Source organism: Diabrotica virgifera, chromosome 1 (assembly GCF_917563875.1).
Source record: "Diabrotica virgifera virgifera chromosome 1, PGI_DIABVI_V3a".
Taxonomy (NCBI): Eukaryota; Metazoa; Arthropoda; class Insecta; order Coleoptera; family Chrysomelidae; genus Diabrotica; species Diabrotica virgifera.
Genome location: NC_065443.1, coordinates 2920520 through 2946197, shown reverse-complemented (window position 1 = coordinate 2946197; position 25678 = coordinate 2920520). Strand labels below are relative to the sequence as shown.

At 33.4% G+C, this 25678-nt stretch overlaps 1 protein-coding gene across 1 annotated transcript; it reads left to right on the top strand.

The window, feature by feature from the left end:
• The first annotated feature begins 615 nt into the window (after positions 1–615).
• LOC114328024 (G-box-binding factor) lies at positions 616–25452 on the top strand. Its single transcript, XM_050657808.1, has 5 exons — positions 616–852; positions 3368–3651; positions 6365–6513; positions 13850–14023; positions 23720–25452. The coding sequence occupies exons 1-4, from the start codon at positions 754–756 to the stop codon at positions 14020–14022; spliced, it is 705 nt and encodes a 234-aa protein (XP_050513765.1). The 5' UTR covers positions 616–753; the 3' UTR covers position 14023; positions 23720–25452.
• The last annotated feature ends 226 nt before the right edge of the window (positions 25453–25678 follow it).

Genomic DNA, 25678 nt, shown 5'->3' with positions numbered 1-25678 from the left:
ATTACACATAATTTTTATAATAGCAGAATAAACTTTGAAGGCATTTTCCCCACATTCACACTCAAATTCAAAATTTAAATGAAAGCCTTCATGTTGTAAACTTTTCATTACCAAACATGAACAGCTTCAGGTGACAATTGTGCTGCAAAAATAATTTTTCAAGATTGGGACTAGTTATAGTCCCAATTTCAGGCTATAACATATTAAAAAAATCACTTGAATCGGCCAACAGGTTTAGTAAATATAAGACATCAAAAATGACAAAAATTTTAAGTGGACGCATTTCTATATGCACGTAAGTTTATATAAAAATATATTATACTATAAAATATATTATATAAAAATATATTATATTGAACTAAAATCATCTTAATACATACCTTTTAATATTCTTTATAATTTGGAGTACGAAATATTGTAAAATGTTTGAGTTTTTCTGTAAATACAGTGAATATTATTTAAAAACATTTAAAAATAAATGAGAACTGTCAGAATTAACCGGTCTACGCTTAGATGTTGCCAAGTTTCAACTTCATGGCTTGTAAAGTAAAGGTGGCTATGATTTTGCGTATTTTGCAGGTGGTATGACAATGACAATGACAAGACAATTGACATTTAAATTGTTTTTCCCCGTCCCGTCAAAACGTCAAAAGTGTCAAATACGTGTTCTTCAACAGAGGCTAGATTTGAACTTAAACATAACGTTAACATTTCTATAAGTATTTGAATTGAACTTTTATTCAGTTAAACAGAATGTATTTATACAGTTTTTCACTTATAGTTTTGAACGTACTTGTGCTCATTATTAGTGCACAAAAGGTGCCTCCAGGAGTACCGCCACAGCGTTATCAGGTATTTCTTAAAACATACCATATTGTATATAAGTATCGCAAGTATCATTCAGGACGTAAAAAGAGCTTTACGTTTTTATTAATCTTAAATATCATAATTTCAGTTATTTTAAACCAAAACATTAACCTTCTGCAATTCTTTTTGCAAAAGAAATAAATATTTTTGTCTCAAAATACCTGTCTTCAGCTATGTGTGACAGTGTTAAATTTCTATCATTGTGCATGTCTTGGATGTAATTAGTTGATAAGCCTACAATCTACAAATATTTTGTGAAATTGATAACATTGGTAATATAACATAATATAATTTAGTTATGAGTAAACTGCAACTGTTGTATTGAATGCAACACCATGGCATTTTAACATATCTGCAATCTCCAGCCCTCCTTGTCATGCAATCTCCATAAATAATAAATACAAAACCTTTCAATTACTTAACAGTAAATTCGTAGCTGGGGGAGACTGGAATACAAAACACATTCCTTGGGGCTCAAGACTCAACAACAAAAGGCCATAATCTTTTAAAAGCAATGACCGACAACATCTATGATTGCCACATCAACAGAATCCCTACTTACTGATGAGTGACTCCAGAAAACTCAGATGGTATGTATTACTACTTATGCAAAAGAGTATCCAGAAACAACTGTAGCTATGATCTCCTCATCGGATCATACACTGGTTGGGTTCTTATGAACAAGAGTACCATAGATATAAACAATAAACTCCCTCCTTGACTCATGTCAAAAAACACCAACTGGGCAGATATTCAATCCTACCTAGACGAAAACACAAGGCAGTTTTAATTTGCAGGTCAAATCTCCAAATGACATAGATACATCATGAACTGCATGATTTGCCAACTCATTGCTGAAAAACGACATGCAAGAAGAATAAGGCAAAGATCTGGAAACAACATAGAGTAACATATACAGTGATGAGAGCACTAATAACCAGCAAAATAACGCAAAAGATAGAAAACATTATTAAGTTGTGAGATAAAAAGAGATGAACCTAGTGGAGGTGTTAAATTTAGCGATAGTAACTTATAGATTGTTTCCCACCTTCAGATGTATCGGACGAGGTTGAGAAATGCCACTGTCACAGTGACAGTTTTAGTTGACATACTCCTCTGATACGTCTAAAGGTGGGAAACAATCAATATAATGTAAATTTATATCTTACTATCGCTAAATTTAACAACTCTACTAGTTTTATTTCTTTTTATCTCACAACTTGATGTGTTTTCCATCTTTTGCACTATTTGGCCAGTTACTAGCATGCTCATCACTGTATACAATATACTATGTAGGCAACTTAGAGAAGCCATTAACTCCCACAAACAATGAAACCTTTGAACATTACATTATAAACTTTACAGCAAATGACCAGACGCTATGGAAGGTGATTATGAGGCTTAAGAAACCATAGACAACTATCCCTTCCATCCAAATAGCGAATGGACTAGTTCTTAATAGACTTCTGATCAAAAGTTTAACTTCTACAGAATTGAAGAAAGAAATAAACAAACTCACGAAATGCCCCACGTTATGATTTAATCTCTGCACAAGTACTAAAACAACTTCCTCGCAAGGCCATTACTATGCTAACAGTTATATTTAATCACATGCTAAGCTTATTATACTTTCCAAAAATATGGAAATTCACTGAAATCACTAGGATCCTTAAGCCATTAAGAATCCAGTACAAAAGAGCCCATTGAAGTAACATGTTATTGACCCATGATATATACAGAGTGTCCCCGAAAATAGTGCTTTCCTTAAAGGTATAGGTAGAAGGAACAATGTAGAGCAAAAAAGTCTTATAACTTTTTTCTAAATTCAGCCGTTTGACCAAAAAACGAAAATACATTTTGATATGCAAATTGAGGTCTGGCAACAATGCACAATTTAAAAATCTGAAGGTAGAAAAATAGTATCTAGGTTTGTAGGTCAGTTAGTGGTAGGTAAAATAATGTAAATATCAACCAAACCGATATTCATTTCTGCAGGGGTGGTTGTCCCCTCACATCAAACAAACCAAAAATTTGACATTGGCTATTTCCTGTAATTCATAGATAAGAGTTGCAGGTACGTACCTATAGGTGTCAACATCCCCAAAAATCACACCAATTGTAAATAAACAAGGGATTGAATTAGGTTAAATTTCCAGTTATAAACAAGGTCTTCTTCGCCACGTTGCCAGGTCATTAAAATTTATGAAAATAAAAATTCACTTATATGTCGAACTATGTAATTTTTTTCTTGGAAACAGTTAACTTTAGAAAAAAATGTTATAGGACTTTTTTGTTCTAAATTGTGTATTATATCCTTACTTTAAAGGAACGCACTATTTTCGGGGACGCCCTGTATGTGTCCCTTAAATCCATATTTCAATTGCTATTGTAACCTCCTGTGCGTTTAACAGACAAACCATTAACATAACCCTATATTTAAGCCAAGAAAATAATTTGTTGTACTTATTTTTAAATTCTGATGGAAATATATTTGTTTTAGCAACCTCCCCCTCCACAATACCAACCGCAAGTGCCTCAACAACAATACCAACAACACCAAGTGCCTCAACAACAATATCAACAGCCCCCACCACAACAACAACAATATCAACAACCTCCTCCACAACAGTATCAGCAACAACAACAATATCAACAGGTGCCCCAACAGGTCCCTGTACCCCAACAAAATGTACCAGTACAGCAACAGCAACATCACGATCATCACCATAACCATGATCAACCTCAACAACTTTTAAATGCTGCTAATGTTGTCCAAGAAAAGGAGTAAGTAGTCTTAGTTGGATATTTTTTTAGATTATTTTTTAATATATATTTAAGACTTTTCTTGGAAGCGTTGTAGAGATTGATAGTTGAAGACAAGTAAGGATAAATATTCCTGCTTTTCAAAATGGCCTAATCTCATAATATCCAGGGCCGGCGATAAGGGGCCTGCAAGGAATGCCCTGTAGGCGGTGCTCCTGTTTGGGGGCTCCAAAATGAGTTTTTTTATAATGGTGGTATACAAAATACTACTTTAAAAACTGAAGAGTGCCTATGCTAGTTTTGCAGGCAGTCACCTTATACCCTAGTGCTGGGACAACCTACCTGATATATTCTGGTATATTATAATAGGTCTGACAGTTGATTTCTTATAGTTTTCATTGGAGAAAAGATACTTTGTTTTTAGTATCCAGAGATTGTTTGCCCTCTTGTACATAATACAGGGTGTTCCGAAAAGATTGGTCATAAATTATACCACAGATACTGGGGTCAAAAATAGGTTGATTGAACCTCACTTACCTGTATACAATAGTGCACACAAAAAAAGTTACAGCCCTTTGAACTTACAAAATGAAAGTCAATTTTTTTCATATATCGAAAACGCTTACGAGATTTTTTATTGAAAATGGACATGTGGCATCCTTATGGCAGGAACATCATAAAAAAAACAACAATTAAATTTGTACTCTCCATAAAAATTTTATGGAGTTTTGTTCCGTTAAACCCACCCAAACTTTTTTGTATGTTCCAATTAAGTTATTATTGTGGCACCATTAGTTTCATAAAATATTTTTAAAAATTTTTTGCCTGTAAGTATTTTTTCGATAAGCCAGTGTTTATCGAGATGCGACTTCTTTTTTCATACGTTCTTTTAACCCCCCCCCCCCAAATGTTTGTATACGTTTCAATTAAACTATTATTGCAGTACCATTAGTTAAACACAGTATTTTTAAAACGTTTTTGTCTCTTAGTATTTTTTCGATAAGTCAACTTTTATCGAGATGCAGTGTCTTATTTAATATGGTTCAAAATATATCTAAACATGTAAATTATAAATAAATTTTCATATTATTACCAAGTCTCTATAATCATACTTAACCATATACAAATATGTGATGGATTTGACAAATATTCAAAATATCTCAATAAAAACTGGCTTTTCGAGAAAGTACTATAGTTGATTTTTTAACCAAGAGGAGTAAACTAAAAAGACAGATTCACACTCAAGAAAGTTACTAGAACAGTCACCAAATTCATCTTCTTTTTTCGTTGATCATATCAGCTTTCGATGATAATTCATACATATTATATTATATTAACACATCGCTAAAGTGTTCTAAAAAGAAATGTTTTTATATAAAAACTAGACTAAAAATCTAAAAATTAAAGGAATAATACAGAAAACACAAAAAATCGCCGATATACTTAATTAACCTATAAAATGACAGAAGTGCCAAAATTTCATAAATGTCATTAGTGTCAAAATTTAATAACAGTGGAGTAAACTTGCCTGCGGTTTAACCAATTAGAAACAAACATTACGGAGCAGTAAATTTGAATCACTCCTCTTGGTTAAAAAACAAACTATAGAGGCAAAAAACTTTTAAAAACATTGTGTTTAACTAATAGTACTACAATAATAATTTAATAGGAACATACACAAAATTTTAGGGGGATTTAAGGGAACAAAACCCCCATAAAATTCTTATGGGGTGCACAAATTTCACTATAATTTTTTTTAAGATGTTCTTGCCATAAGAATGTCACATGTCCATTTTCAATAAAAAATCTCAAATAGTTTTCGATATATTGGAAAAAAATTGATTTTCATTTTGTAACTTCAAAGGGCTGTAACTTTTTTATGAGCAGATTTGTACTAAGGTAAGTTAGGTTCAATCAACTTATTTTTGACCCCAGAATCTGTGGTATAATTTATGACCAATCTTTTCGAGACGTCCTATATAATATAAATGAATAATAAGATGGCAAAATTATTTTACAGAAATGATAAGTAAAACAAATAATGGAAACAAATCATGAAATTGTAACATAATAACATAATAACATAATAATAGAGCAAGACATGGTAAACAAAATAACAGGCAAAAATAACGACTGTAATGAAAGCACAGAGAATACGATATTTATCAAAAGAAGAGATATATCAAAAGAATGGGAAAATGTGTATATCAAATATAGTACTCTTGAGAAAGCCAAAACAAAAGAGAAGCAAAGGTAGACAAAAAAAGAGGTAGAAGAGCAGAGTATGGGAAGTATTATTGAAAACTGAAAATAAAAAGTATTGGATAAAAAATAATTAAAACAAAGATATTTTTAGCTCTAGGTCTGCACGGCCTGTTGAATTTAATAAATAATAAATTATCAAAAGGTTTGTTATTATTCTTAAGTCCCTTTTGTCTATGTTTTTTGTTTTTAGAATTTGGACTAATTTTTCATGTTTACTTTGTCAAATGCTTCTTCAAAATCAATGTAACAAATATGCACATCCACATTCGTATCGATGCATCTTTGAGTCATCACAGTAAAAACACATAACACCTCTCTGGTTCCTAGTTCGTTTCTGAACCCAAAACTACTATCATCTATCTGACCCTCATCTATTTCTTCTTGCTTTTTTTTATTTATACACATAACTTGGTACATATTTTGGTAATAAAAAAAATATATTTTTTTAAATGTTAATATTAAATTACAGCCATATAGCTGAACATATGGACGTACCAATTGATACAAGTAAAATGAGCGAACAAGAATTACAATTCCACTACTTCAAGATGCATGATGCTGACAATAATAACAAATTGGATGGTTGCGAATTAATCAAATCCCTTATACATTGGCACGGTATGTATTTATTTTTGTTTGTTGTATTGTTTTTATTGATGTTGTGTGATGAATCTGGCTTTACTAATGGTGTTAGATAAATTTTGAAATGTGTTCTATAATATAGGTACTAAAATATTGTTTTAATACCGATAATCCAAATCCAAAGTTATTGTTTTTTGAATGTTATCTTCTTCTAATGGCGCTACAACCCTCTGAGTCTTGGCATGCTAAACATTTTTTTTGTGGGATGAGGAAATTTTCATAAGACCGTCAGATTTAAAATATTGTTTATTATTTTATTTCAATTATTTTAATTGTTTTATTGTAGTAAACTTTGTACCTGAGATTTTTTGTCTTCCTCGTTTTACGAGAGATGTTGCTGATTGCGTCTCAAAGGTGAAATTATTGCATTCGTGGTAATTTCCATTAAATAAGGCAGTCTGTTGATATTTGGTTCAGAGTTGACTGCATAGCTCCATTGATAACGTCTGAGAGGCAGAAATAGCTATCTGGAGATGGTGGTCCAACTCTGAATCAAATGAAAAAAAAAAAACTGCCTTTCCTCCTTTTTCATCTTTACTCAGAGTTTTTAGTACTTGAAACTGTCTTTCGACCCTTTTCCTAGACGAAAAGAAAGTAGATATGTGACCGTTGTTCTTTCTGCTTTCTTCTATATTCGTCGTCTCCGTGCTTATAAAGCCGGAGATTCAGGATGTAACTAGAAAGCAGTTTCTTTTAACGAAAAGTCTTAGATTTAAAATATTGTTTATTATTTCATTTCAATTACTTTAATTGTTTTATTGCAGTAAACTTTGTATCTGAGATTTTTCATGTTCCTCGTCTTTCTAACTTTATTTCATACGCTCTGATGTCCATTGATATTGATTCCATTGTGCTGACAACTGTGACAATTATAAGTTTTGTTTTAGAAATATTAAGTTGTTTTAGCCCATATTTAACATATTTTTTGGTCACCCTGTTTAGAAGTTGTTGCAGCTCTTTTTCATTGGAAACAATCAGTCAGTACTGTGTTGTCTGCATATTGGAGATTGTTGACATTAATTCCGTTGATGTTAACGCCTGCATCTTCATGTAAGGCTTATCCTATCCCAAGAACTGGTATATTGAGCCATGTTGTGTTTCATAAGTCCCGGCGCATATTGAACCTAAGCGAGTCACAACCTGCGCCGGTGGGACGGGTGACCTGTGCAGTTATTTTTCTAGCGTGCCGCATATTGAACACAAGCTAACCCGACCGTCGGCTGTCGCCGTAACGAATAGAGACGGGCAAAATAAGTGCAAACGTGTAACGGTTACTATTGATACCGGTTCTCAGTGGTACTAAGTACAAATACTGATTACAAAATACTGATGTATCTGATCCTTGTACTGAATTGAGTAGGCAACTAAAAAACGGTAGTTCCGTACATGTAACTAGTAACGTTTTAAAAATATCTTACACGTCCCTAGTAGTCGTAGCGGTATGACTTTCGAAAACATCGAATTTGATCATAAGCGGGGTGCATAAAAAGATATCTTACACTGAGTATTCTATTTCTACATACCTTTATAATAACAAGCATAAGTTAAACACTGCATTGATTATGATTGCAAAAACGGTTCGCATGTTTTAAATAAGATTTTTGCTGATTATGTTTTTGCTAAAATATTAAATAACACAAAAAATACAATTCACAACCATCATTTAATTTTTAACGATAAACAAAAGTCTAATAAATATATGATGACAAGTTTAAAATTGATCGACTTTGTCGATAACAGTGTCATTAATAGATATTTTTTACCATGAATCATTTTCCATTGATTGTGTGGATTTAGAAATATGTACATACTAAACAATTTTTTATCTGTATAAAGGAGATTATAATTATGACACATTATGGTACTCCTTATTTTTCAAATAATATGCTCTTGTAAACGCATAACTTTGATTTATTGGCAAAAGCCACACTAACTACAGAGCCGTGCGGTACATCTTTTCAATATGATGCAAGTCTTCGAAATGCCGCCTCTTAAGTATTACAGAAACTTAACTTTTATTTTTATCAAATGAACCTACACAAAATGAAGGACAACTTTTATTTTAAAAGCAAAACATACTTTATAGACCTGGATCCGGCAAACTGAAAATTTGTTAGTAGCTTAACAGTGTCTATTCGGATAAACTTTGATGTACAGGAACACTGGAACAGGGGAAGGTTTAATAGTGGAACAGTTTAAAAATTTGGAACGTCACATTACGAAAACGTCCCATGTATTTTGTCGGACAGAACAACCAATCGATTTGTTACCGTATCATTAAACTCTCATTCAAAAATCAGATTGCTATTACTAACCAACATGATTCCTGTTATTTGACATGTTCTTCCTGTTTCACTCATTAAAATGCCCAGTTAGTGATAAACACCAGTCTAATTTTTCTATGAGAGTTTAATGAAATGGTAACAAATCAATTGGAAGTTCTGTTCGACAAAATATATGGAACGTTTTTGTAGTCTGACGTTCCAAATTTTTAACCTGTTCCACAATTAAAACTTCCCCTGTTTCAGTGTTCCCGTACATCAAAGTTTGTCCGTTAAGCTATTAACAAATTTTCAGCTTGCTATTAATCAACTTTTTGTTGGTACGCGGGATCCAGGCCTAGAAATACAATGTCACAAATGATGGCGTAATCCCTTTTCTATAGGTATAAAAATTTTGTAAATATCATTCATTTCTTAAATCTACACAGCATTATCATTAAAAACCGTTAAGCATATCTGTGAATATCGCACAACCCTCAAATAAAATGTGTCATCATACCGGGCTTGTTCATGCTTAAAAATAAAATATGTAGACAAGATATAAATATATGTAATAGGTAAGCAGTTTTTGCAACGACAATCCAATCACAATCAGTGTTGTTTATAATAATAGTAATTCCGAACGAGTTCTATTAGCTTTTCTACGTCCATCTCGAAAACAAAACCGCAACTGAGAATTGAGTCACGCGTCCCACGACACCAGAAAACTGTACGCCGATGACAAACGTTCGCATGCTAGACCTGGCACTGTATTCACTGATAATAGGATGCGCAGAACTCTCTACGCACCTCGCCGGTGCCAGGTTGTGTTCGCTTAGGATCAATTTGCGCCGGCACTACATACCTAACTCATTTTAGAAACAATAAATTTCTCTCTCTCTCCCTCTCTCTATCATCTCACCTATGGTGTTTTGTGCCTTACCGGAGTCCTAGATACTTCTCACATTCCTATTCTTATGTCTGATTTTATTTTTAATTATTTTATACTGTCACAGGGATTTCGCTGGATGAAGTTCTGGGAAGACCTGTGTGCTTGTCTTCTACAGCTTGGCTTGGCGTCAGAGGACCATGATCAGTACACCTTTTCTTATATATGTCAGTGCCATTATGATTGAACTAGGGAATAATAATGGGGTAGTTTACTGTTGCCTTCCCCATTGAATCATCAATCAGTTCTGATTTGTCCATTGTTGAACATTAGCCTCCTCCAGATATTTCCATCTTTTCTGTTCTGTGCCTCTGCTATCCAATTGCTCACAATTCTTTTGTCTTCCTCGGATTCGCTTGTTTGTTCGTGGCTTCTCTACACAAGGAATTTTTATCCATCTGTCGTCTTCCATTCTTGCAGTATGTCCCGCCCATCTCCAATCGAACGTATTACAAGCAAGGTAAAAATGGAGATGGGCGGGACATTTTTTGAATATGATCAATTAATTAATTTGCAATACCAACAAAAATTTAGTTATAGAACACACTTCAACTCAAAAAATTGGATTAAGTTATAAAATCTATTTTTCTCATTACCTTTATCTAATTGTTTTTAATCTTTTCTTAATAATTTTGAAATTGCATACTATTAGATTCTTGAATAAATTTTTAAATAAATAAATAAATATATACATTGTAAACTTTGCATAACGTCGGAAAAATGAAAGAATAGGGCTTTTCATTCATAGTCATTTGTTTCGAGCTTTTGTCATATGTCGTATAATCCGTTTATAGTAATATGACACACAGATTATACAACATCTGACAGAAGCTCGAAACAAATGACAATCGATGAAAAGCCCTATGCGCTGTGAGCTCGTATGTAGAGGGGATATTTATAAATTCGCGAGCGCCAGTAGTGACAGGTCTGTAAACGTTTACTGGAAATTTGACATAAATGTCGTAAGTGATTAATTCAAAATTAAAATTAAAAACATTAATTTAAAAAAATATTAGTTGGTCAAAGCTGTGGTATATATTTTTACCTTAAATATACTTACGTTTTAAATACTGAATTTAAGTTTTTTTACACGATAATTGTGAAAGTATCCGAAGTAATAAATTATTATTTCATAAATAGAACGTCAAAACGATTAGCAAAATCTTAAAAAAATCGATTACAATTTAACTACTTTTTTGCGTTGTAAATATTAAGCGATAACAATTAAATCATAAATTTAAAAATTACCGGTGAAAGTTGAATTAGTAATCCGCTAGGAGCGACACCATCGAAGCTCAGAGCGTATACCCATGAACGATCACATCAATCATTTATTTTGTATTTGCTGTCTTTTTCTATAAAGAAATATTTCTAAAAGTTTGTTATTTATAGAAAAAGACAGCAAATACAAAATAATGTGATCGTTCATGGGTATTCTTTCATTTTTCCGACTGTATGTACCTAGTCCTTGATTTGATTGGTGTAGTGAACCTCAGATTAATTACTATGGTTTATTTTCTTGTCATCACAAACAGTCTCCTAACTTGGTATTGTTATGTTGATATCTACATTAATGATGAGGTGTTTGAAACCTTGCAAATTTGATTGAGGATCTCAACTCACACTACTAGTATTTTATGGTTTGTGTTTTTTTTTTTGAAATTACTGTTTTGTTTTGTGTGTACTTGGGTTACTGCAGTTACGTATTTGTAAATTAACAACGTTTTGGCTTTCGTTTTTTGGTTGACGTTTGAAGTGTTAGCTTGGTGATTTTGCTGGTAAAAATTTTCTCAATTTTAAACAACTTGGCCAAATAATGTTATCAAAAGTTAAATATAAAACTTATATTAGGTATATGTTATAAAAAAAAAACAGTATCAATGCTTTTGGAATTCTGTTTTTCCTTCATTGGAATCACTTTTTGTTAGTCTGGGTTCCAATGCTGAAAATACAATTTATGTTATTTATGTCTGCACCATTTGCTAGTTTGCGATGGAATGCAAAAGAGATATTTTACCCTAAGACCACATGGAGTGTACTTGAAATCTACGACTGGTTCAGGGTCATATTATCTAAAATATTTTCCAATGTATTTGGACCAATTGGAAACACTTTCCACTGAAGCCAATAAAATAGGTTTGAAAATCAATATTAGTAAAACCAAGTCGACGAGAATAAACACAAGGAACAACAAGCTATTTACTATTGACAATATGTAGATTGAAATATGGAAAATTTTTTGTATCTTGGAAGTGTCATGACAGAAAACAGAGGTACAGAAGATGATAGTCGTATAATGATACGAAAAGCTCAACAAGCTTTCAATCCTCTGTCGGACAAAGATCCGACAATTTCAGTCAAATGTCATGTCTGTTGTACTCTACCGATGAGAAACCTGGAAAGTGACAAACACCCTTACAAAGAAAAAATTGGATTAAGCTGTAAAATGATTACAGACAAAATGCAGGTCTTTGTTAACAAATGTCTACGAAGAATAGGGAACTTGCACATTTTTTTATTACATAATAATGTTCAGTTTTGTATAAAAATGAGATTTCCAAAATTTTACGCTTCAAAAACTCATAATATCTTAGAAGTACAAAGTTTAAAGTCTTCTGTATTTTAAAATAGTTCAAACGCCTCGTGACGTCACACAGTTTAACTATATGGTTCCGTTTATGGTTATAATCAGGTATATTCTTCTTCTTCTTCTTCTTTAGTTTATTGGCCTCCACCTACTTGGGTATACCCCGTCGCGGAATAAAGGAAAAATATTTATATTCTATTAACATTTATCGTATGTCAATCATATATACCAGTTTGTTGACATTGGAGTTTGATATAGTTATTGAAGGAAAGGAAAGAAGGTTTACTACGGAAAATAAAACCATTTTGTAAAAGTACAAGTTTTCGATGAATAGTTCAAACGATCAAAAACACTTGTAACGTCACATAACTGTATTTTCTACTGACGTTTAAAACGTCTAATTTAAAATTCTGTTTACTTTGTTGGAAGAATGTAAACATATAAACGGATGCCGTCACGACGCATTTTGGGCTGGCTTGTATAATTTGAATTTTTAATTGTCTTTAGGGGCCAAGCGAAAGCCAAACAAAACTTTTTTATCTTTGATACATGTTTTAAACTATGTTCTGTTGTGATTTATAACATTTTTTTCAAATTTAAAATTTTATGCAAGTTCCCTATTGTCCGTATTTTCTGGCCTAACATAATCAGAAACGAAGATCTGTTACACCACTGAACAAACGAGGGTAGAAAATAATAAAATCCAGAAAATGGGGTTGGATCGGTCACACACTCTGAAAAAATAGTTAAAGTATTGCAAAGACCGCCCTAGAGTGGAATCCCCAAGGAAAAAGAAAAAGAGGTTGCCCAGCACAAACTTAGAAGACTATAATGGACGAGATAAGAGGTCTTGGAATGAGGTGGAGGCCTTAGCGCAAAAAGGAACCCGATGACACGTTTTCACTGAAGTTCTATGCTCCACTTAGGTATTCAAGGACCTTATATCCTTTTAGTCCTCTTTTCTTGGACATAACCAATATCCTACTATTTGACAAAGATAATTTTGGTATATATTTATTAATTTTTTTACTCTTAATCCAATTTTTTACTTATTATAAATCAACATTTCATACGCAGTCTACCCTAAAGTCTTAGAGATCTGGTTTGGAAATATATTGAACATGTTAATCAACAAATTTATGCAAACTCTTCATATTTTTAAAAAATATATTAAAAAATGGTTTAATATACAGGGCGTTCCATTAAATAAATAACTATGGTTCATTCTGTTGTTCTGAGTGACCCTGTATAATCGAAAAAAGTAATAAATTATAGATGTCTTTGATATACATGCATCAATTTTGTATAAACATTTTTTATATATTTCGTAGTTTAGCGTAATCAAAGAAAACCACAGATTTAGCTTGGTTTATGTTATTTTGTGTTATTACAGGAACATATTTTAATATTTTTTTGTCTAATTGTAAAAATTCAAAATAATTCCTACCAGAATACCTCTAAGACTGGTTTTATTTCATCTGTTTGTATTGGTAATGGTTCATGTACATCATACAGAGCAAGGCAACAAAGAAAAAACTAACGAAGAGATGAGAATCTTCCCTGACGACGAACTGACTAATCTCATCGATCCTATTCTAAACGTGGACGATGCTAACAAAGATGGTTATATTGACTATCCAGAATTCATTAGAGCTCAGCAAAAAGCGACAGGAAAACCCCAGGTTTAATGTATGTGTTTTGTTTTTCATTTATTTTGTGTAGATCATCCTAGTGAACGTTGAATATTGGATTTTTTAAGTATTAATTTATTTACTATGTTGGACAGAATATGGTAATTCGTATACAGGAATAGCAAAATAATTATAGTAGAACGATATGGATTCAAAGATGTCACAAATTAATGGTACCTACCTAACAAAATAAAACTAAATTTAGATATTTAAAAACCTTTCGTCTTCCATCTTGTTCTTATTGACAACCATCCTTTTTTTCTGTTCAGAGCCATTCCAAACCAAAGTGCGATCAACCAAAATTGGCAGCTCTTATATGCTGTGTGTAAGGAGTATTGTATCATCTGCATTTCTTAGATCTTTCACTAGTGTTCTATTCATCGATTTGCCTTCATTAATGTCTTCTCTCTTTTAACGTCTCTTCTGAGCTGATATTAAATGTAGAGGGATGAGTACTGGTGGTCTACTCGTATTAGGGCTTTCTGATATCGGTATAAATTCATAATGATTCTCACATTCTGATCATCTATATCGGTGGTTAATATGTTCGCAAGCCTTCTGTATCACATCTTGTTGAAGGTTTTCTCAAAGCCAACTTTCTTGTTCTTCTAATGGCGCTACAATCCTTTATGAGTCTTGGCCTGCGTAACATTGTTCTTCCAGTCTGCCCTGCCGGATACTTTCCTTAGCCACAGCCTGATGTTCATGGTTTCAAGATCCCCCTCTACGTCGTCTATCCACCTTTTACGAGACCTTCCTCTTCTGTTTCCTTAGGGCTTCCATCTCTGAATTACTTTCACAGTTCGATTATCTGGCATTCTTTCTAAGTGACCAAGTCAGTTTATCATTTGTGACTTTACAAATCTAACAATATCTGCACTCTGCATTAATTCATCCAGCTCGTGGTTCATTTTCAATCTTCACGAAGCATCGCTGCAATGTGTTGCTCCAAATATCTTACTTAGTATTTTGCGCTCAAATATTCTCAGTTGATTTTCATCAGTGGTTGAGAGAGTCCACATTTCACATCCATATGTGACCACTGGTCTAATTACTGTTTTGTAGATTCTAAGCGTAGACTCACGATTCACTAACTTACTTTTCATTAAGTCTTTGTATGCAAAAAAACACTAGGTAGGGAAAATTGGAGGCATATTCGTAGGATGGTTGTCTACCTTCAGATTCTCATGTTGATTCGACTTTGTACACTCCATACATTTTGTTTTACTTTCATTCAGTGGCGGTTCTAGCCCGGGCAGGGGGGCAGCTCCCCCCCCCCCCAGTTTTTACAGGACTTTTGTACTATAATCTTTGTTAAAAAGGCACATTATCTTGTTTATTCACCGATTGTGTTCCCTTACCCCCCCCCCAGTTTTTTTGGTTTAGAACCGTCACGGCTTTCATTTATATATTTGCGGAAGAACCGCAAAGTGGGCGACGCCTGGTGGCAAATTTGAAAAGCATCAACTCGAGGAAAACATTGACTTTGTCATTAATTTGTGTACATATTTTCGGTCAGTTTATGTTTTAATTAACAATGAATTCGACTTAAAAAAACTATTGCAGTGTTCTTCAGTATTCATTCCTATTATACTCACGTTATGACGTAGACTAACTAATGTCAAATCACACATTTTGTTAATTTAACGTTTGTATTAAACGTAGTATTTTTTAATGTTTAAGCGACTTCAAAATTAAATAAATAAATAAAATGCAGTATATACTCTGTACATAGAATGTACATTGTTATACAAAATATTACGACCACCTCATAATTTCCAAAACACAATTTTTAAAAAATAAATTCACCTACTTAGTTTGCAGTTTTTATTTAATTAAAAATTGTTGTCTGTAAGTGTAAAATAAATTGTAGTGTACCTATTAACTAAATTAAAAGCAAAATTAGAAATTTTAAGAGAGATTCATATTTTTTAAAACGCTGTGTGATTATAGTAGGGCCAGATTTTTTATGAAAAAAAGGTAAAAACAAATCAGTAGTTAGCATCAAATTTTCATGAATGCATACAGATGAAACATAATTTTGAGTCGTCTTTAACCTATAAGATGTCTTAGTGTCAAAAGTTAGTGGTTACTTTGGCAAAACATTCGTGTAAATGATTTTAATTTACCGTTTTAGAACTGTGAGATCAAATGACAAAATGAATTGTTTTCCTCGAGTTATCGTCCATCTTTGAAACTTTGAGCGCCCTCTGTTGGAATTTAATTTTGCGAATAAACCAAACGTAGCAGCTTCCGTTTCAGCTCTATAGCTTTTTCGCGTAATACCCTTTTGTTGTGCCTTATTATGGTAACATCATCCGCATATCTGCATAGATCTTGTATTAATAGGCACAGCCGTTCATATCCAATTTTCTAACACCAGCATCTGAAGTTAGCTTAAACAGCATTGTTAATAAGGCATCACCTTGCCTAACTCCAGTTTCAATATCAAATGCCTCTGTTATATCTCCATCTATTCTCACCATAGCTTTGGAACCATCCAAAGTCATTCGTATAAGTTTAACTAACTTATTGGGTATCCCTAACATAGATAGTTGCAGTTTTCAGGAACTTTCGGCCCTCGGTAATAATGTAATCTTTTATTCTGCGTTTAAATTTTTCAAAAATACTTATTAATTTTTTCAGTATTCGAAAAAAAATGAATGCATTTATAAAGCATTGGTCCGAAATTTTGCGCCTACGCCCTTAATTGATGCAGTTTTATTTTGTTACCAAAGGCATGTGACTATTTTTTTACTTACATTACAATAATTAATATTACTTGGTTTTATAGTAACTTTCGGTGGAATTCAAAATTTGTCCAACATAGAAAAAAAAATAATTACTAAATTTACTAGACTTGGGTAGAGTTGGGATTGGGTTCAGTGAACAGGGTATATAATTACTTTTTATTTCTGTAGTCAAGAATATTTTGTCATGTAGTAGTAGATTATCTCTACTATTCGCTATGCATACGATGCCAGAGACATCTTGTGGTCATTCTGAGAATGTAAACTGCAGCACAGTCTAGCTAGAGAATTAAAATGAAAAATATTTTATAAATAGTTAAACTTTTCGTTATATCCACTGCTAGCTCAGGGAAATAACATTTTTCTCGGGGCTGTGACCAATCCAGGAATCTGATTTTTTATTATTGTTATTATAGGCCTATATAAAGAAAATCTATACGGTTTCTCCAAAGATTTTTGCGTCTCTTAGACTTTCATTTGGTATGCATATAATTGCCTTATCTTCTTTATTTTGTGACTAATGTTATTATATAAAATAATGTTATTATATAATAAAAACAAATATAATAAATTTTAAACTACTTGATGGATCGATCTGAAATTTTGACAATTTGTTACAAGACCACAATACAAAACTTTGGACACAATAACAAATACCTAGGTTGTTTTTTTACAATAATTAGACAACAATTAACGATTTTGCCTTATTTTTCAGTTTTCGAAGCAACAAAATTAACTTGACAACTTTCAACAATCACCATTTTAAAGATTTTTTATGTTTTAAATTTTAAAAGATAAAGCTTTTTAATTGTAAGCAAAAGATCGAAGAAATGGCATTTTTACACTAAATAGTTAATAATTAATAAAAGACGCCGAAATCTATCCAGAAAACGTGTGAGTTTGCTTTATATAAGCTTATTCTTCTTAAGGTGCCATGCGTTCCTGCATGGGCATCCATCGTACATTGTCTTGTCAGGTGAGATGTTAAGACAGTCAGGATTAAATTATTGATTTTATCAGCATTTTAAGCTGTGGATTCCTGCTCATTACCAATTGTTAAGTTGGTAGATTGCCATGATACATTGCAGGGTTGGTATGTCGAGTTGAAACACTGACTCTAACTTTATTTATGATTTACAACATCCATCAACATAAGGTTACTAAGATGTTGTTTCGCGGGGTAGTCCTTCAGGACACCCTTCTCGCATGACTTCTAACTAGCATAATAACGATCTTAATCTTAATATGAATAATAACAATACTATAATGCCAATAGTAATCCCTCTGTGGGCTATTTATATCTTCTTATAATTCGGACTTTGAAAAGTAAACGATACGTGAGTCTGCAAGTTTACACAAACAAACTCCGTCAATCAACCTTCGTTTTGTTTGCGTATGTAAAAACAACATTTTTGTAACAACCTAATTACTTAAATTATATACATTTTTTAGATACATATTATATTATACAGTAAAGGTTTTTTTCCCTTACTGTACACAATATTACGCAGCCATGACATCCTTTTACGTCCTAGACCGCTATACAATCTATCTTCCCTTCGAGTACGACTTGCTGAAAAATACGTCTTTAATAATTTTAAAAAATCTGCCGAATGACACCAAACACGACCCCCACTCCATCCCCTGGAGGTGGGGTAGGGAGTGTACTTTAAAATCTTAAATGCAAACCCCCAGTTTTTATTGCAGATTTGGATTCCTTATCTATTCCTTTTATTCTAGAGATTTTTTTGAATTATGGATAGATGGCGCTATAATCGGAAAAAACGATTTATCGTGATACCATAGAAAAATTATGTTACTTTTCACCTCACCTCCAGGGGGTGGGGTAGAGTGTCATGTATGGTCTTATTCGATAGGTTTTTGAAAAATATTAAACACGTATTTTTTGGTTTTTCATTTGGAAGTATATTTCTCGAGATTTTTTTTTTTTATTATCTCCCTTTATTGACAATCAGATATAAAACAAACATCTATAAGTCAATTTGTTGGTCTTACATTAAATTAAATTATTGTAAATGTGGTGACGTGGAGAGGTAAACATCCAGCGATGTTTCCTCAGTTACCTCTTAGGTCGGAGGGCCAGCTTCTTCTTAGTCTTCTATTGTGGACAGGTTGCAGTAGTGGATGAAGTAGTGGATTAGGATGGTCTTCTAGTTTGTTGTGGTGTTTTCTGTTGTTTTCTCGGATGACTTCGGTTACATATGGAATTTTTAGATCTGTGTGTAGAGTTTGGTTTGATACATACCATGGTGCATTAACTATTGCTCGAAGTATCTTGGATTGCGCTCTCTGGATAATCACAGTATTGGATTTGCTAGCACAGCCCCACAGTTCAATGCCATAAGTCCAGATTGGCTTTATCACTGCTTTATATATTAGCAATTTGTTTTCTATTGAAAGATGGGAATTTCTTCCAATGAGCCAGTAAAGTTCTTTGGTTTTTAGGTCAAGTTGCATTCTTTTCTTTGTTATATGGTGTTTCCAGTTGAGTTTATTGTCAAAGTGTAGCCCTAGATATTTGACTTGATTACTTTGTGGTATTTTTATTTGATTGATGGTTACTGGTGGGCAGGTTCCAGTCCGGAGAGTGAATGTTATATGGGATGATTTTGTTTCGTTTACCTTAAACTTCCACTTCTTCAGCCATATTTCAAGTGAGTTTAGATGCTCTTGGAGATTTTGTGTTGCTGCAATAGGATCGTCATGCTTGGCAAAAATAGCAGTGTCGTCTGCAAATGTCCCGTTGGTTGTTTTATCATTTGTAGGCAAGTCATATGTATATAGTATGTACAATAATGGTCCTAGTATGCTCCCTTGTGGTACGCCAGAGTGAATAGGCTTGTATTCCGAGACTTCTTCATTAACTTTTACTTTAAACTGCCGTTCGTGTAGGTAGGCTCTCAGTAGGTTGTAGTAACTTGCTGGAAGAATTCTTTTTATTTTGCATAACAAGCCTGGATGCCAGACTTTGTCAAAAGCCTGACTGATGTCTATAAAGGCTGCTGTGCAGTACTGCTGATTTTCAAGTGACTGGTTAATGGCGTTGACTATGCGATGGCATTGTTGTATCGTTGAATGGCTTTGTCGAAATCCGAACTGATGATCTGGGATCCAATTTTGTGGATTTATTTCTGCATTTATTCTGTTTAGGATAAGTCTTTCAAGCAACTTGGAGATTGTTGGTAATAAGCTGATAGGCCTATATGATGAGACATCTAGAGGGTTTTTGCCAGGCTTTGGTATCATAATTATTTGTCCAATTTTGAGTGCTTTGGGCCAGTAGTCACATCTAAGTATTGCATTGAATATGTGCAGTAGTTTAACTATGCCCTTTTTGGGTATTTCTTTTAACATTTTTGCGGTTATCAGATCTTCGCCTGGTGCCTTCTTTGGGTTTAGGGTGGCAATTACGTCTCTAATTTCTTTTGGAGTAAATAGTTTTATTCGGTCCTGTATCTGTAGTGGTTCTTCTAATATTTGGTTCGCTTCTGGTACTTGGTCGTCATTTAGTGGAGTAAAAACTTCTGCTAAATACTCGGCAAATAGGTCAGCCTTTTCTTTATCACTTTTTGCCCATGGTCCTGGTGGTGTTGAATTTTTACGTATTGGAGGTAATGCTGTTATTGGCTTTCTCTTACTTTTTATGGGCTTCCATATAGAGTTGTCTTGTCTTGAAAGATTGGTGATATAATTCGTAAATGACTCATTTTTGACTTCTTGCAGCTTTGATTTTAATTTGTTGCTGATGCGATTGTATCTTGTTCTGCTGTCTGGTGTGTGTGTTCGTTGCCATGCAGATCTGGCCTTTCTTTTTTCAGCTACCAGTTTTTTTATTTCTAAAGGTATATTACTTATGTTTCTGTTGGGACTACTTTGTGGGGTAGCTGATTTAGCTGCATACTGTAGTATGTTTATAAATTTGTTATAGTCCTCTTCTATTTCTTCCGGTTTTTTCAGCCTCGTTGTTATTTCGATAGTATCGTGAATTATTTGTCGGTAAGTGTCCCAGTTTGTTTTATTGTTGTGCAGGTGGAGTTTTGGTTTTTTAGTGATAACTGTTGTACTTACCGTTGCTATTATTGGGCTATGGTCAGTAGTTAGGTCATAGCTTGGTGTTATATCTGTATAAGTTATACCGATACCGTTTGTTATGAAGAAGTCCAATAAATCTGGTTTTTTGTTGGGATCGGTCGGCCAGTATGTTGGTGTTCCCGTTGAGATAAATGAGTAATTCTTATTTTGTATAACATGTGCCAGTTCTCTGCCTTTTGTTGTTATAAGTCGTGACCCCCACAAGGTATGCTTGCTGTTGTAATCTCCCCCAGCAATGAATTTTGGTCCTAAAGTTTGGAAAAATTCTTCATAGTGTTCTCGTTTTAGATTATGGCGAGGAGGGCAGTACACAGCTGTTACGTTGACATTATATGGAAGTGCTTCAACGCTTACTGTCGTTGCTTGTATGTGTTCTTCTTTGTACTTCAGTAGTTCATGATGTTTAATATTTTCTTTGATGAGTATTGCTGTACCTCCGTGGGCTGTGCCGTCAGGATGCTCAGTATGATATAGTTTATATTTAGGTATGTTAAAATAAGTTCTGTTTGTGAAGTGTGTTTCACTAATTAAAAATATGTCAATTTTATTTATGTCTAGAAATATTTTCACTTCTTCTGTATGGCTTGGAAGGCCGTTGGCATTCCATTGGGCTATTCGAAGAAACTTAGCCATTTATTTCATTTTGTTCATAAGCATGGTAAGCATGTTGAGGACCATGCTATTTTGTTGGATTAGTTGGTTGAATAGATTCTTGAATTCTTCCAAAAACTTGTTTAACACAGTGGTTGTATCTTCTGTTTGGTTGCGTTTAGTTACTTCAGCATAGCTCATGCCCTGGGGCAGTGGATTGGATAGTTGTTGTGTGTTTCTTGTGTATATATCATTTGTGTAGATTGCTGATGGGTTTTGATGCTCTCCATTGTTTTTATTGCTTCCTTTGGTAAGTTTCTTATAGTGATCACATCCCTTGTAATTGGCTGGGTGGCCTCCATTGCATAACGCACATATGGCTGGCGTCTCCTTTGACTTTTTGCACGTGGTGGTATTGTGTGAGCCTCCGCATTTTACACAGACGTATGGTTTATTACAATATGATTTGGAATGTCCATATTGTTGGCATCTCATGCACTGTATTATACTGTTTTTTTGAGTTCGTGGAGGTTCTATGTGTACTACTCTGTTCTGTAGGCCTGTTATATTATAGACATCTTTGTTGTTTTGCGCGGGTTCTAAATCTACAAAGAAGAGATTAAGTGGTTCTTTGGTTTTTTGTTGTTTTACATTAACTATGTTTCTCACTTTGTGCCCTAACTGAGATAGCTCACTTTTTATGTCATCAGTATTGGTTGAGTGATGTAAGTATCTGATCACGATTCTGTAGGCTCGTTCTTCTTTTAGTTGGTACGTGTGATGGTATATATTTTTTTCCTTGAACTCCTTAACCAATTTTCGGTATATTTCTGGTGTTTCACAATTTATTTTGACAACGTTGTTTATTAAACTTTTTGTCTGGTATTCTTCTTTTTTGGCTATTTCCTCTAATTGCTTTGTCATCTCTTTGAAATCCTGTACCCCGTGTACAAATATTGGTGGAGGTTTTGGTATTTTGTTGGTTTCGACGTTTCCAATATTTTCTTCTGTTTCTTTCGACAGCGGTTGGAATCGGTTACCTGTTTCAATTTCGCTTGGATTTGGTTTGTTGTTATGTATTTTCTTTCTTTTATTGCTTCCCATGACTTGCCAAGCGTTTTTACTGTTTGTCTGATTTTCTTCTTCATCTTCGCTGGTTGATGTCATATAGTGAGTTTCTCTGTCTTCGATATTTGCACTATTTTTACTTGATGTCGGCATTTGCTGCTGAACTGGTTGAGAGCTGAACTGGTTGGTATTTACTGTCTGTATAGGAGTTGTATGATACTGTTGTTGCATAGTTGGCATATTCATGTTCATTGCATTTTCTGGTTGCTTCATCATTGTTGGCTGCCACTGTAGTTGGTTATTGGTTGCTTGTGGTATTTGTAAATTTATTGGATCACTCTGTATGTTTTGTTGTTGATAAACTGGTTGTCCATTTCTGAACCCAATAAGATTCCCCGAAGGGAACATATTGTTTTGTTTTTCTCACTTATTGCTAATGGGTTTTTTTTTATTGTTGTTGATAAGATAATTAGAATTCTTAATCACCGGTTTTTCGGAGCGCTTTAACGATGTTTACACCTCGATGGCCCAGCGACGACTATTTCTCGAGATAATAAAAGTTGCTTACTTTTACGTAAGGAATCCAAATCTGCAATAAAAACTGTTACCCCCAGCCCCAACTGCGGGTCATTCGATAGATTTTTGAAAACGTATTTTTCAGTTTTTCGATCTGATCTTCATTTCGCGAAATATTCGACCGTTCCGCTACTTTTGGGACACCCTGTATAATCAAAAAGTTCTCTATCCTGGAAGCCCGCAATTCTTAACACTTCCTCATTTCTGATTCTGTCGTTCCATGATATTCTAAACATTCGACGCAGGCACCACATTTAAAAGACTTCGTTGGCTAATGGAGCTGGCCTTTAACGTCCATGCTTCCATTTATTGTAAGAGAACAGGCCAATCGGTAATTTTTTACTTAATATAAGCTTATAATACCTAAAAATTATTTTAGATACCTGGGTTTGCCACAGTCCCGAACAGGGTTTTTTTGGTCATTTCCCTGGTGTATGCGAGCGCTTAAATCGCACTACAATAGATCACTGGATTCGTGCGTATAGCGAATACCGAAAATATGGCATCACTGTGCGAAAAAGACAAAGTCAAAAGAGACCATAACTACAGTTTTTGTTTGCCGGCTACATTTTTTAATTGTTGTGATTGTTTTCTAGATGGTGACGACTCGGCGAAAAGTCTATCTGACGAGGCTATATCTGATTATGTCGATGAATTCCTAACTCGCATAGATCCCGACAATGACGGATACATCAGTTATGTAGAATATCGAAAGTATGTAGACACTGTTAAAACACAGTAATGGAAATTTAAATTGTTATGGGTTTGAACTGAAATTTCATGGAATTTTATTTAGGGCAGGTTGGGGTAGATTTGGACATTATTTTTCAGTATAGGAATATTTTTAAGACATAATATTTTATGACAAAATGCACAAATCAATAGTTGTATCTGTTGTTTTTGAATAGTCATCGACAAAACTATGAATAACCTACGCAAACATAGAAAAAAGCAGATAATACAAAGGAACAGGACCTAGTTTGTCTTTATAAAATGAATAAACAAACAAGAAATTCCAGCCCTAGTATCAAGTTCTACTTGAGTTGGCACAGTCTTCACTAAAGCAGGTACACCTATTGGCCCTATAGAATTTATTTCTGGCAAATCTAAACTAAACACTAAAGAATATTCTGCATTTTCTAATAAATGATTTTTCTCCACTTTTGCAGGCTCCCATTATGTGACCTTTTTTACCACACTTTTTACAAGTAAATTGTTTATATTTACACTCACTGAAGATATAATTTGTTTTATTGCATTAATTACACTTTATCCTCTGACTTCTCTTCTGATTCTCCACTATTTCTTTTCTTTTCCACTAGGGGTTCCACTTTGTTACCTTGTTCCCTTAATGCTGTTTCCATATTCAAAGCAATTCCCAGAAAATCTTGGAAACTTTTTGAAGGCTTTCTTTGCAAAGTTTATCTATATCTACAAACTTATCTTTGACTTTGACCCTGTATAACAATTTGTCCTCAAAATAGCATTTTTTTAAGGTTTTTAACTTTCAGATACCAATCATTGACAAGATTCATTAATTTTGCCTTGTCCTTGTCTTAGCATGTCAAAAATTACCCTCCTTCGATACACTGACAACCTAAGCTTAAAATGAGTGCTCAAAAGATTCATTGTGGTTGCCAAAAATTTGGCTGTTATGCTAGAAAAATATTTAGACTCTTATGAACACTAAGCGCAAATTAAGATATCTACAGTGACGTGGTACATACACACTTGGATCTGTACGCCCTGAGACCCAACCAAACTCACGTCCAAATCTGCCCTACCATAGCCTACTTTAAAATATTGTTATATTTTTCGTTATTTTACCGTATCTTTATCGTATTTTATGTTTTTGCTACTTTTAAATTTTAGGTTAGAATAAATATTAAATTTTTATCATTCCAAACTGAAGATAATCTACTTTGCAGGGTTTTCATGTATGAATGTATTTATTGTTCTCAAATGTAACTGATGATGAAATATTTATTCTGAAATATGTGTGTAAACAATCTTATTTTCAATAAAAATTTCTCCATCTACTTAACGCACCTCGTGTGATATACATATTATTATGTAGTACACTTATTTGGATTATGGTACTTGCTATTATGTAATACTATTGTACATTTTTTGCAGCTTTTCAGTTCAGCATTAAAATGATCTGCCACTGTTGTAAATTTATCATTTTTTGTATTCAGAATTGCAGTATGACAGAATTCTTTTTTAATTTCGTGATATTTGTGAACTAAACTGTTATAAAAGGGTAATATGTTTTGTATATATTTGATTGGACTTTTATACAAATTTTGAAAAAATGTTTTAATTTAAATGTGTTTTATTTAAACCAGCTTTTTACTTTTTGAAGTTATACTTCTTTAGGCACGAGGGTAAATTTTTATTATTTTACTGAGCGCATGCGCACACCGACAGTATGGTATAAACGTTATACGGGATCTGATTGGGTGTTAAAATCATCTGTCAATAATTGTTCAATATGGAGATTTTGGATAAATAAATTAATGTTGTGTATATTAGTTTTTATTGTTGTGATGGCA

Bases quoted from the DNA above. Each gene is read 5' to 3' on its own strand.
- LOC114328024 (XM_050657808.1), top strand. From the start codon at position 754: ATGTATTTATACAGTTTTTCACTTATAGTTTTGAACGTACTTGTGCTC. The intron at 3,652-6,364 runs GTAAGTAGTCTT...ATTAAATTACAG, and splicing joins AATGTTGTCCAAGAAAAGGA to CCATATAGCTGAACATATGG. The intron at 6,514-13,849 runs GTATGTATTTAT...TACATCATACAG, and splicing joins ATCCCTTATACATTGGCACG to AGCAAGGCAACAAAGAAAAA.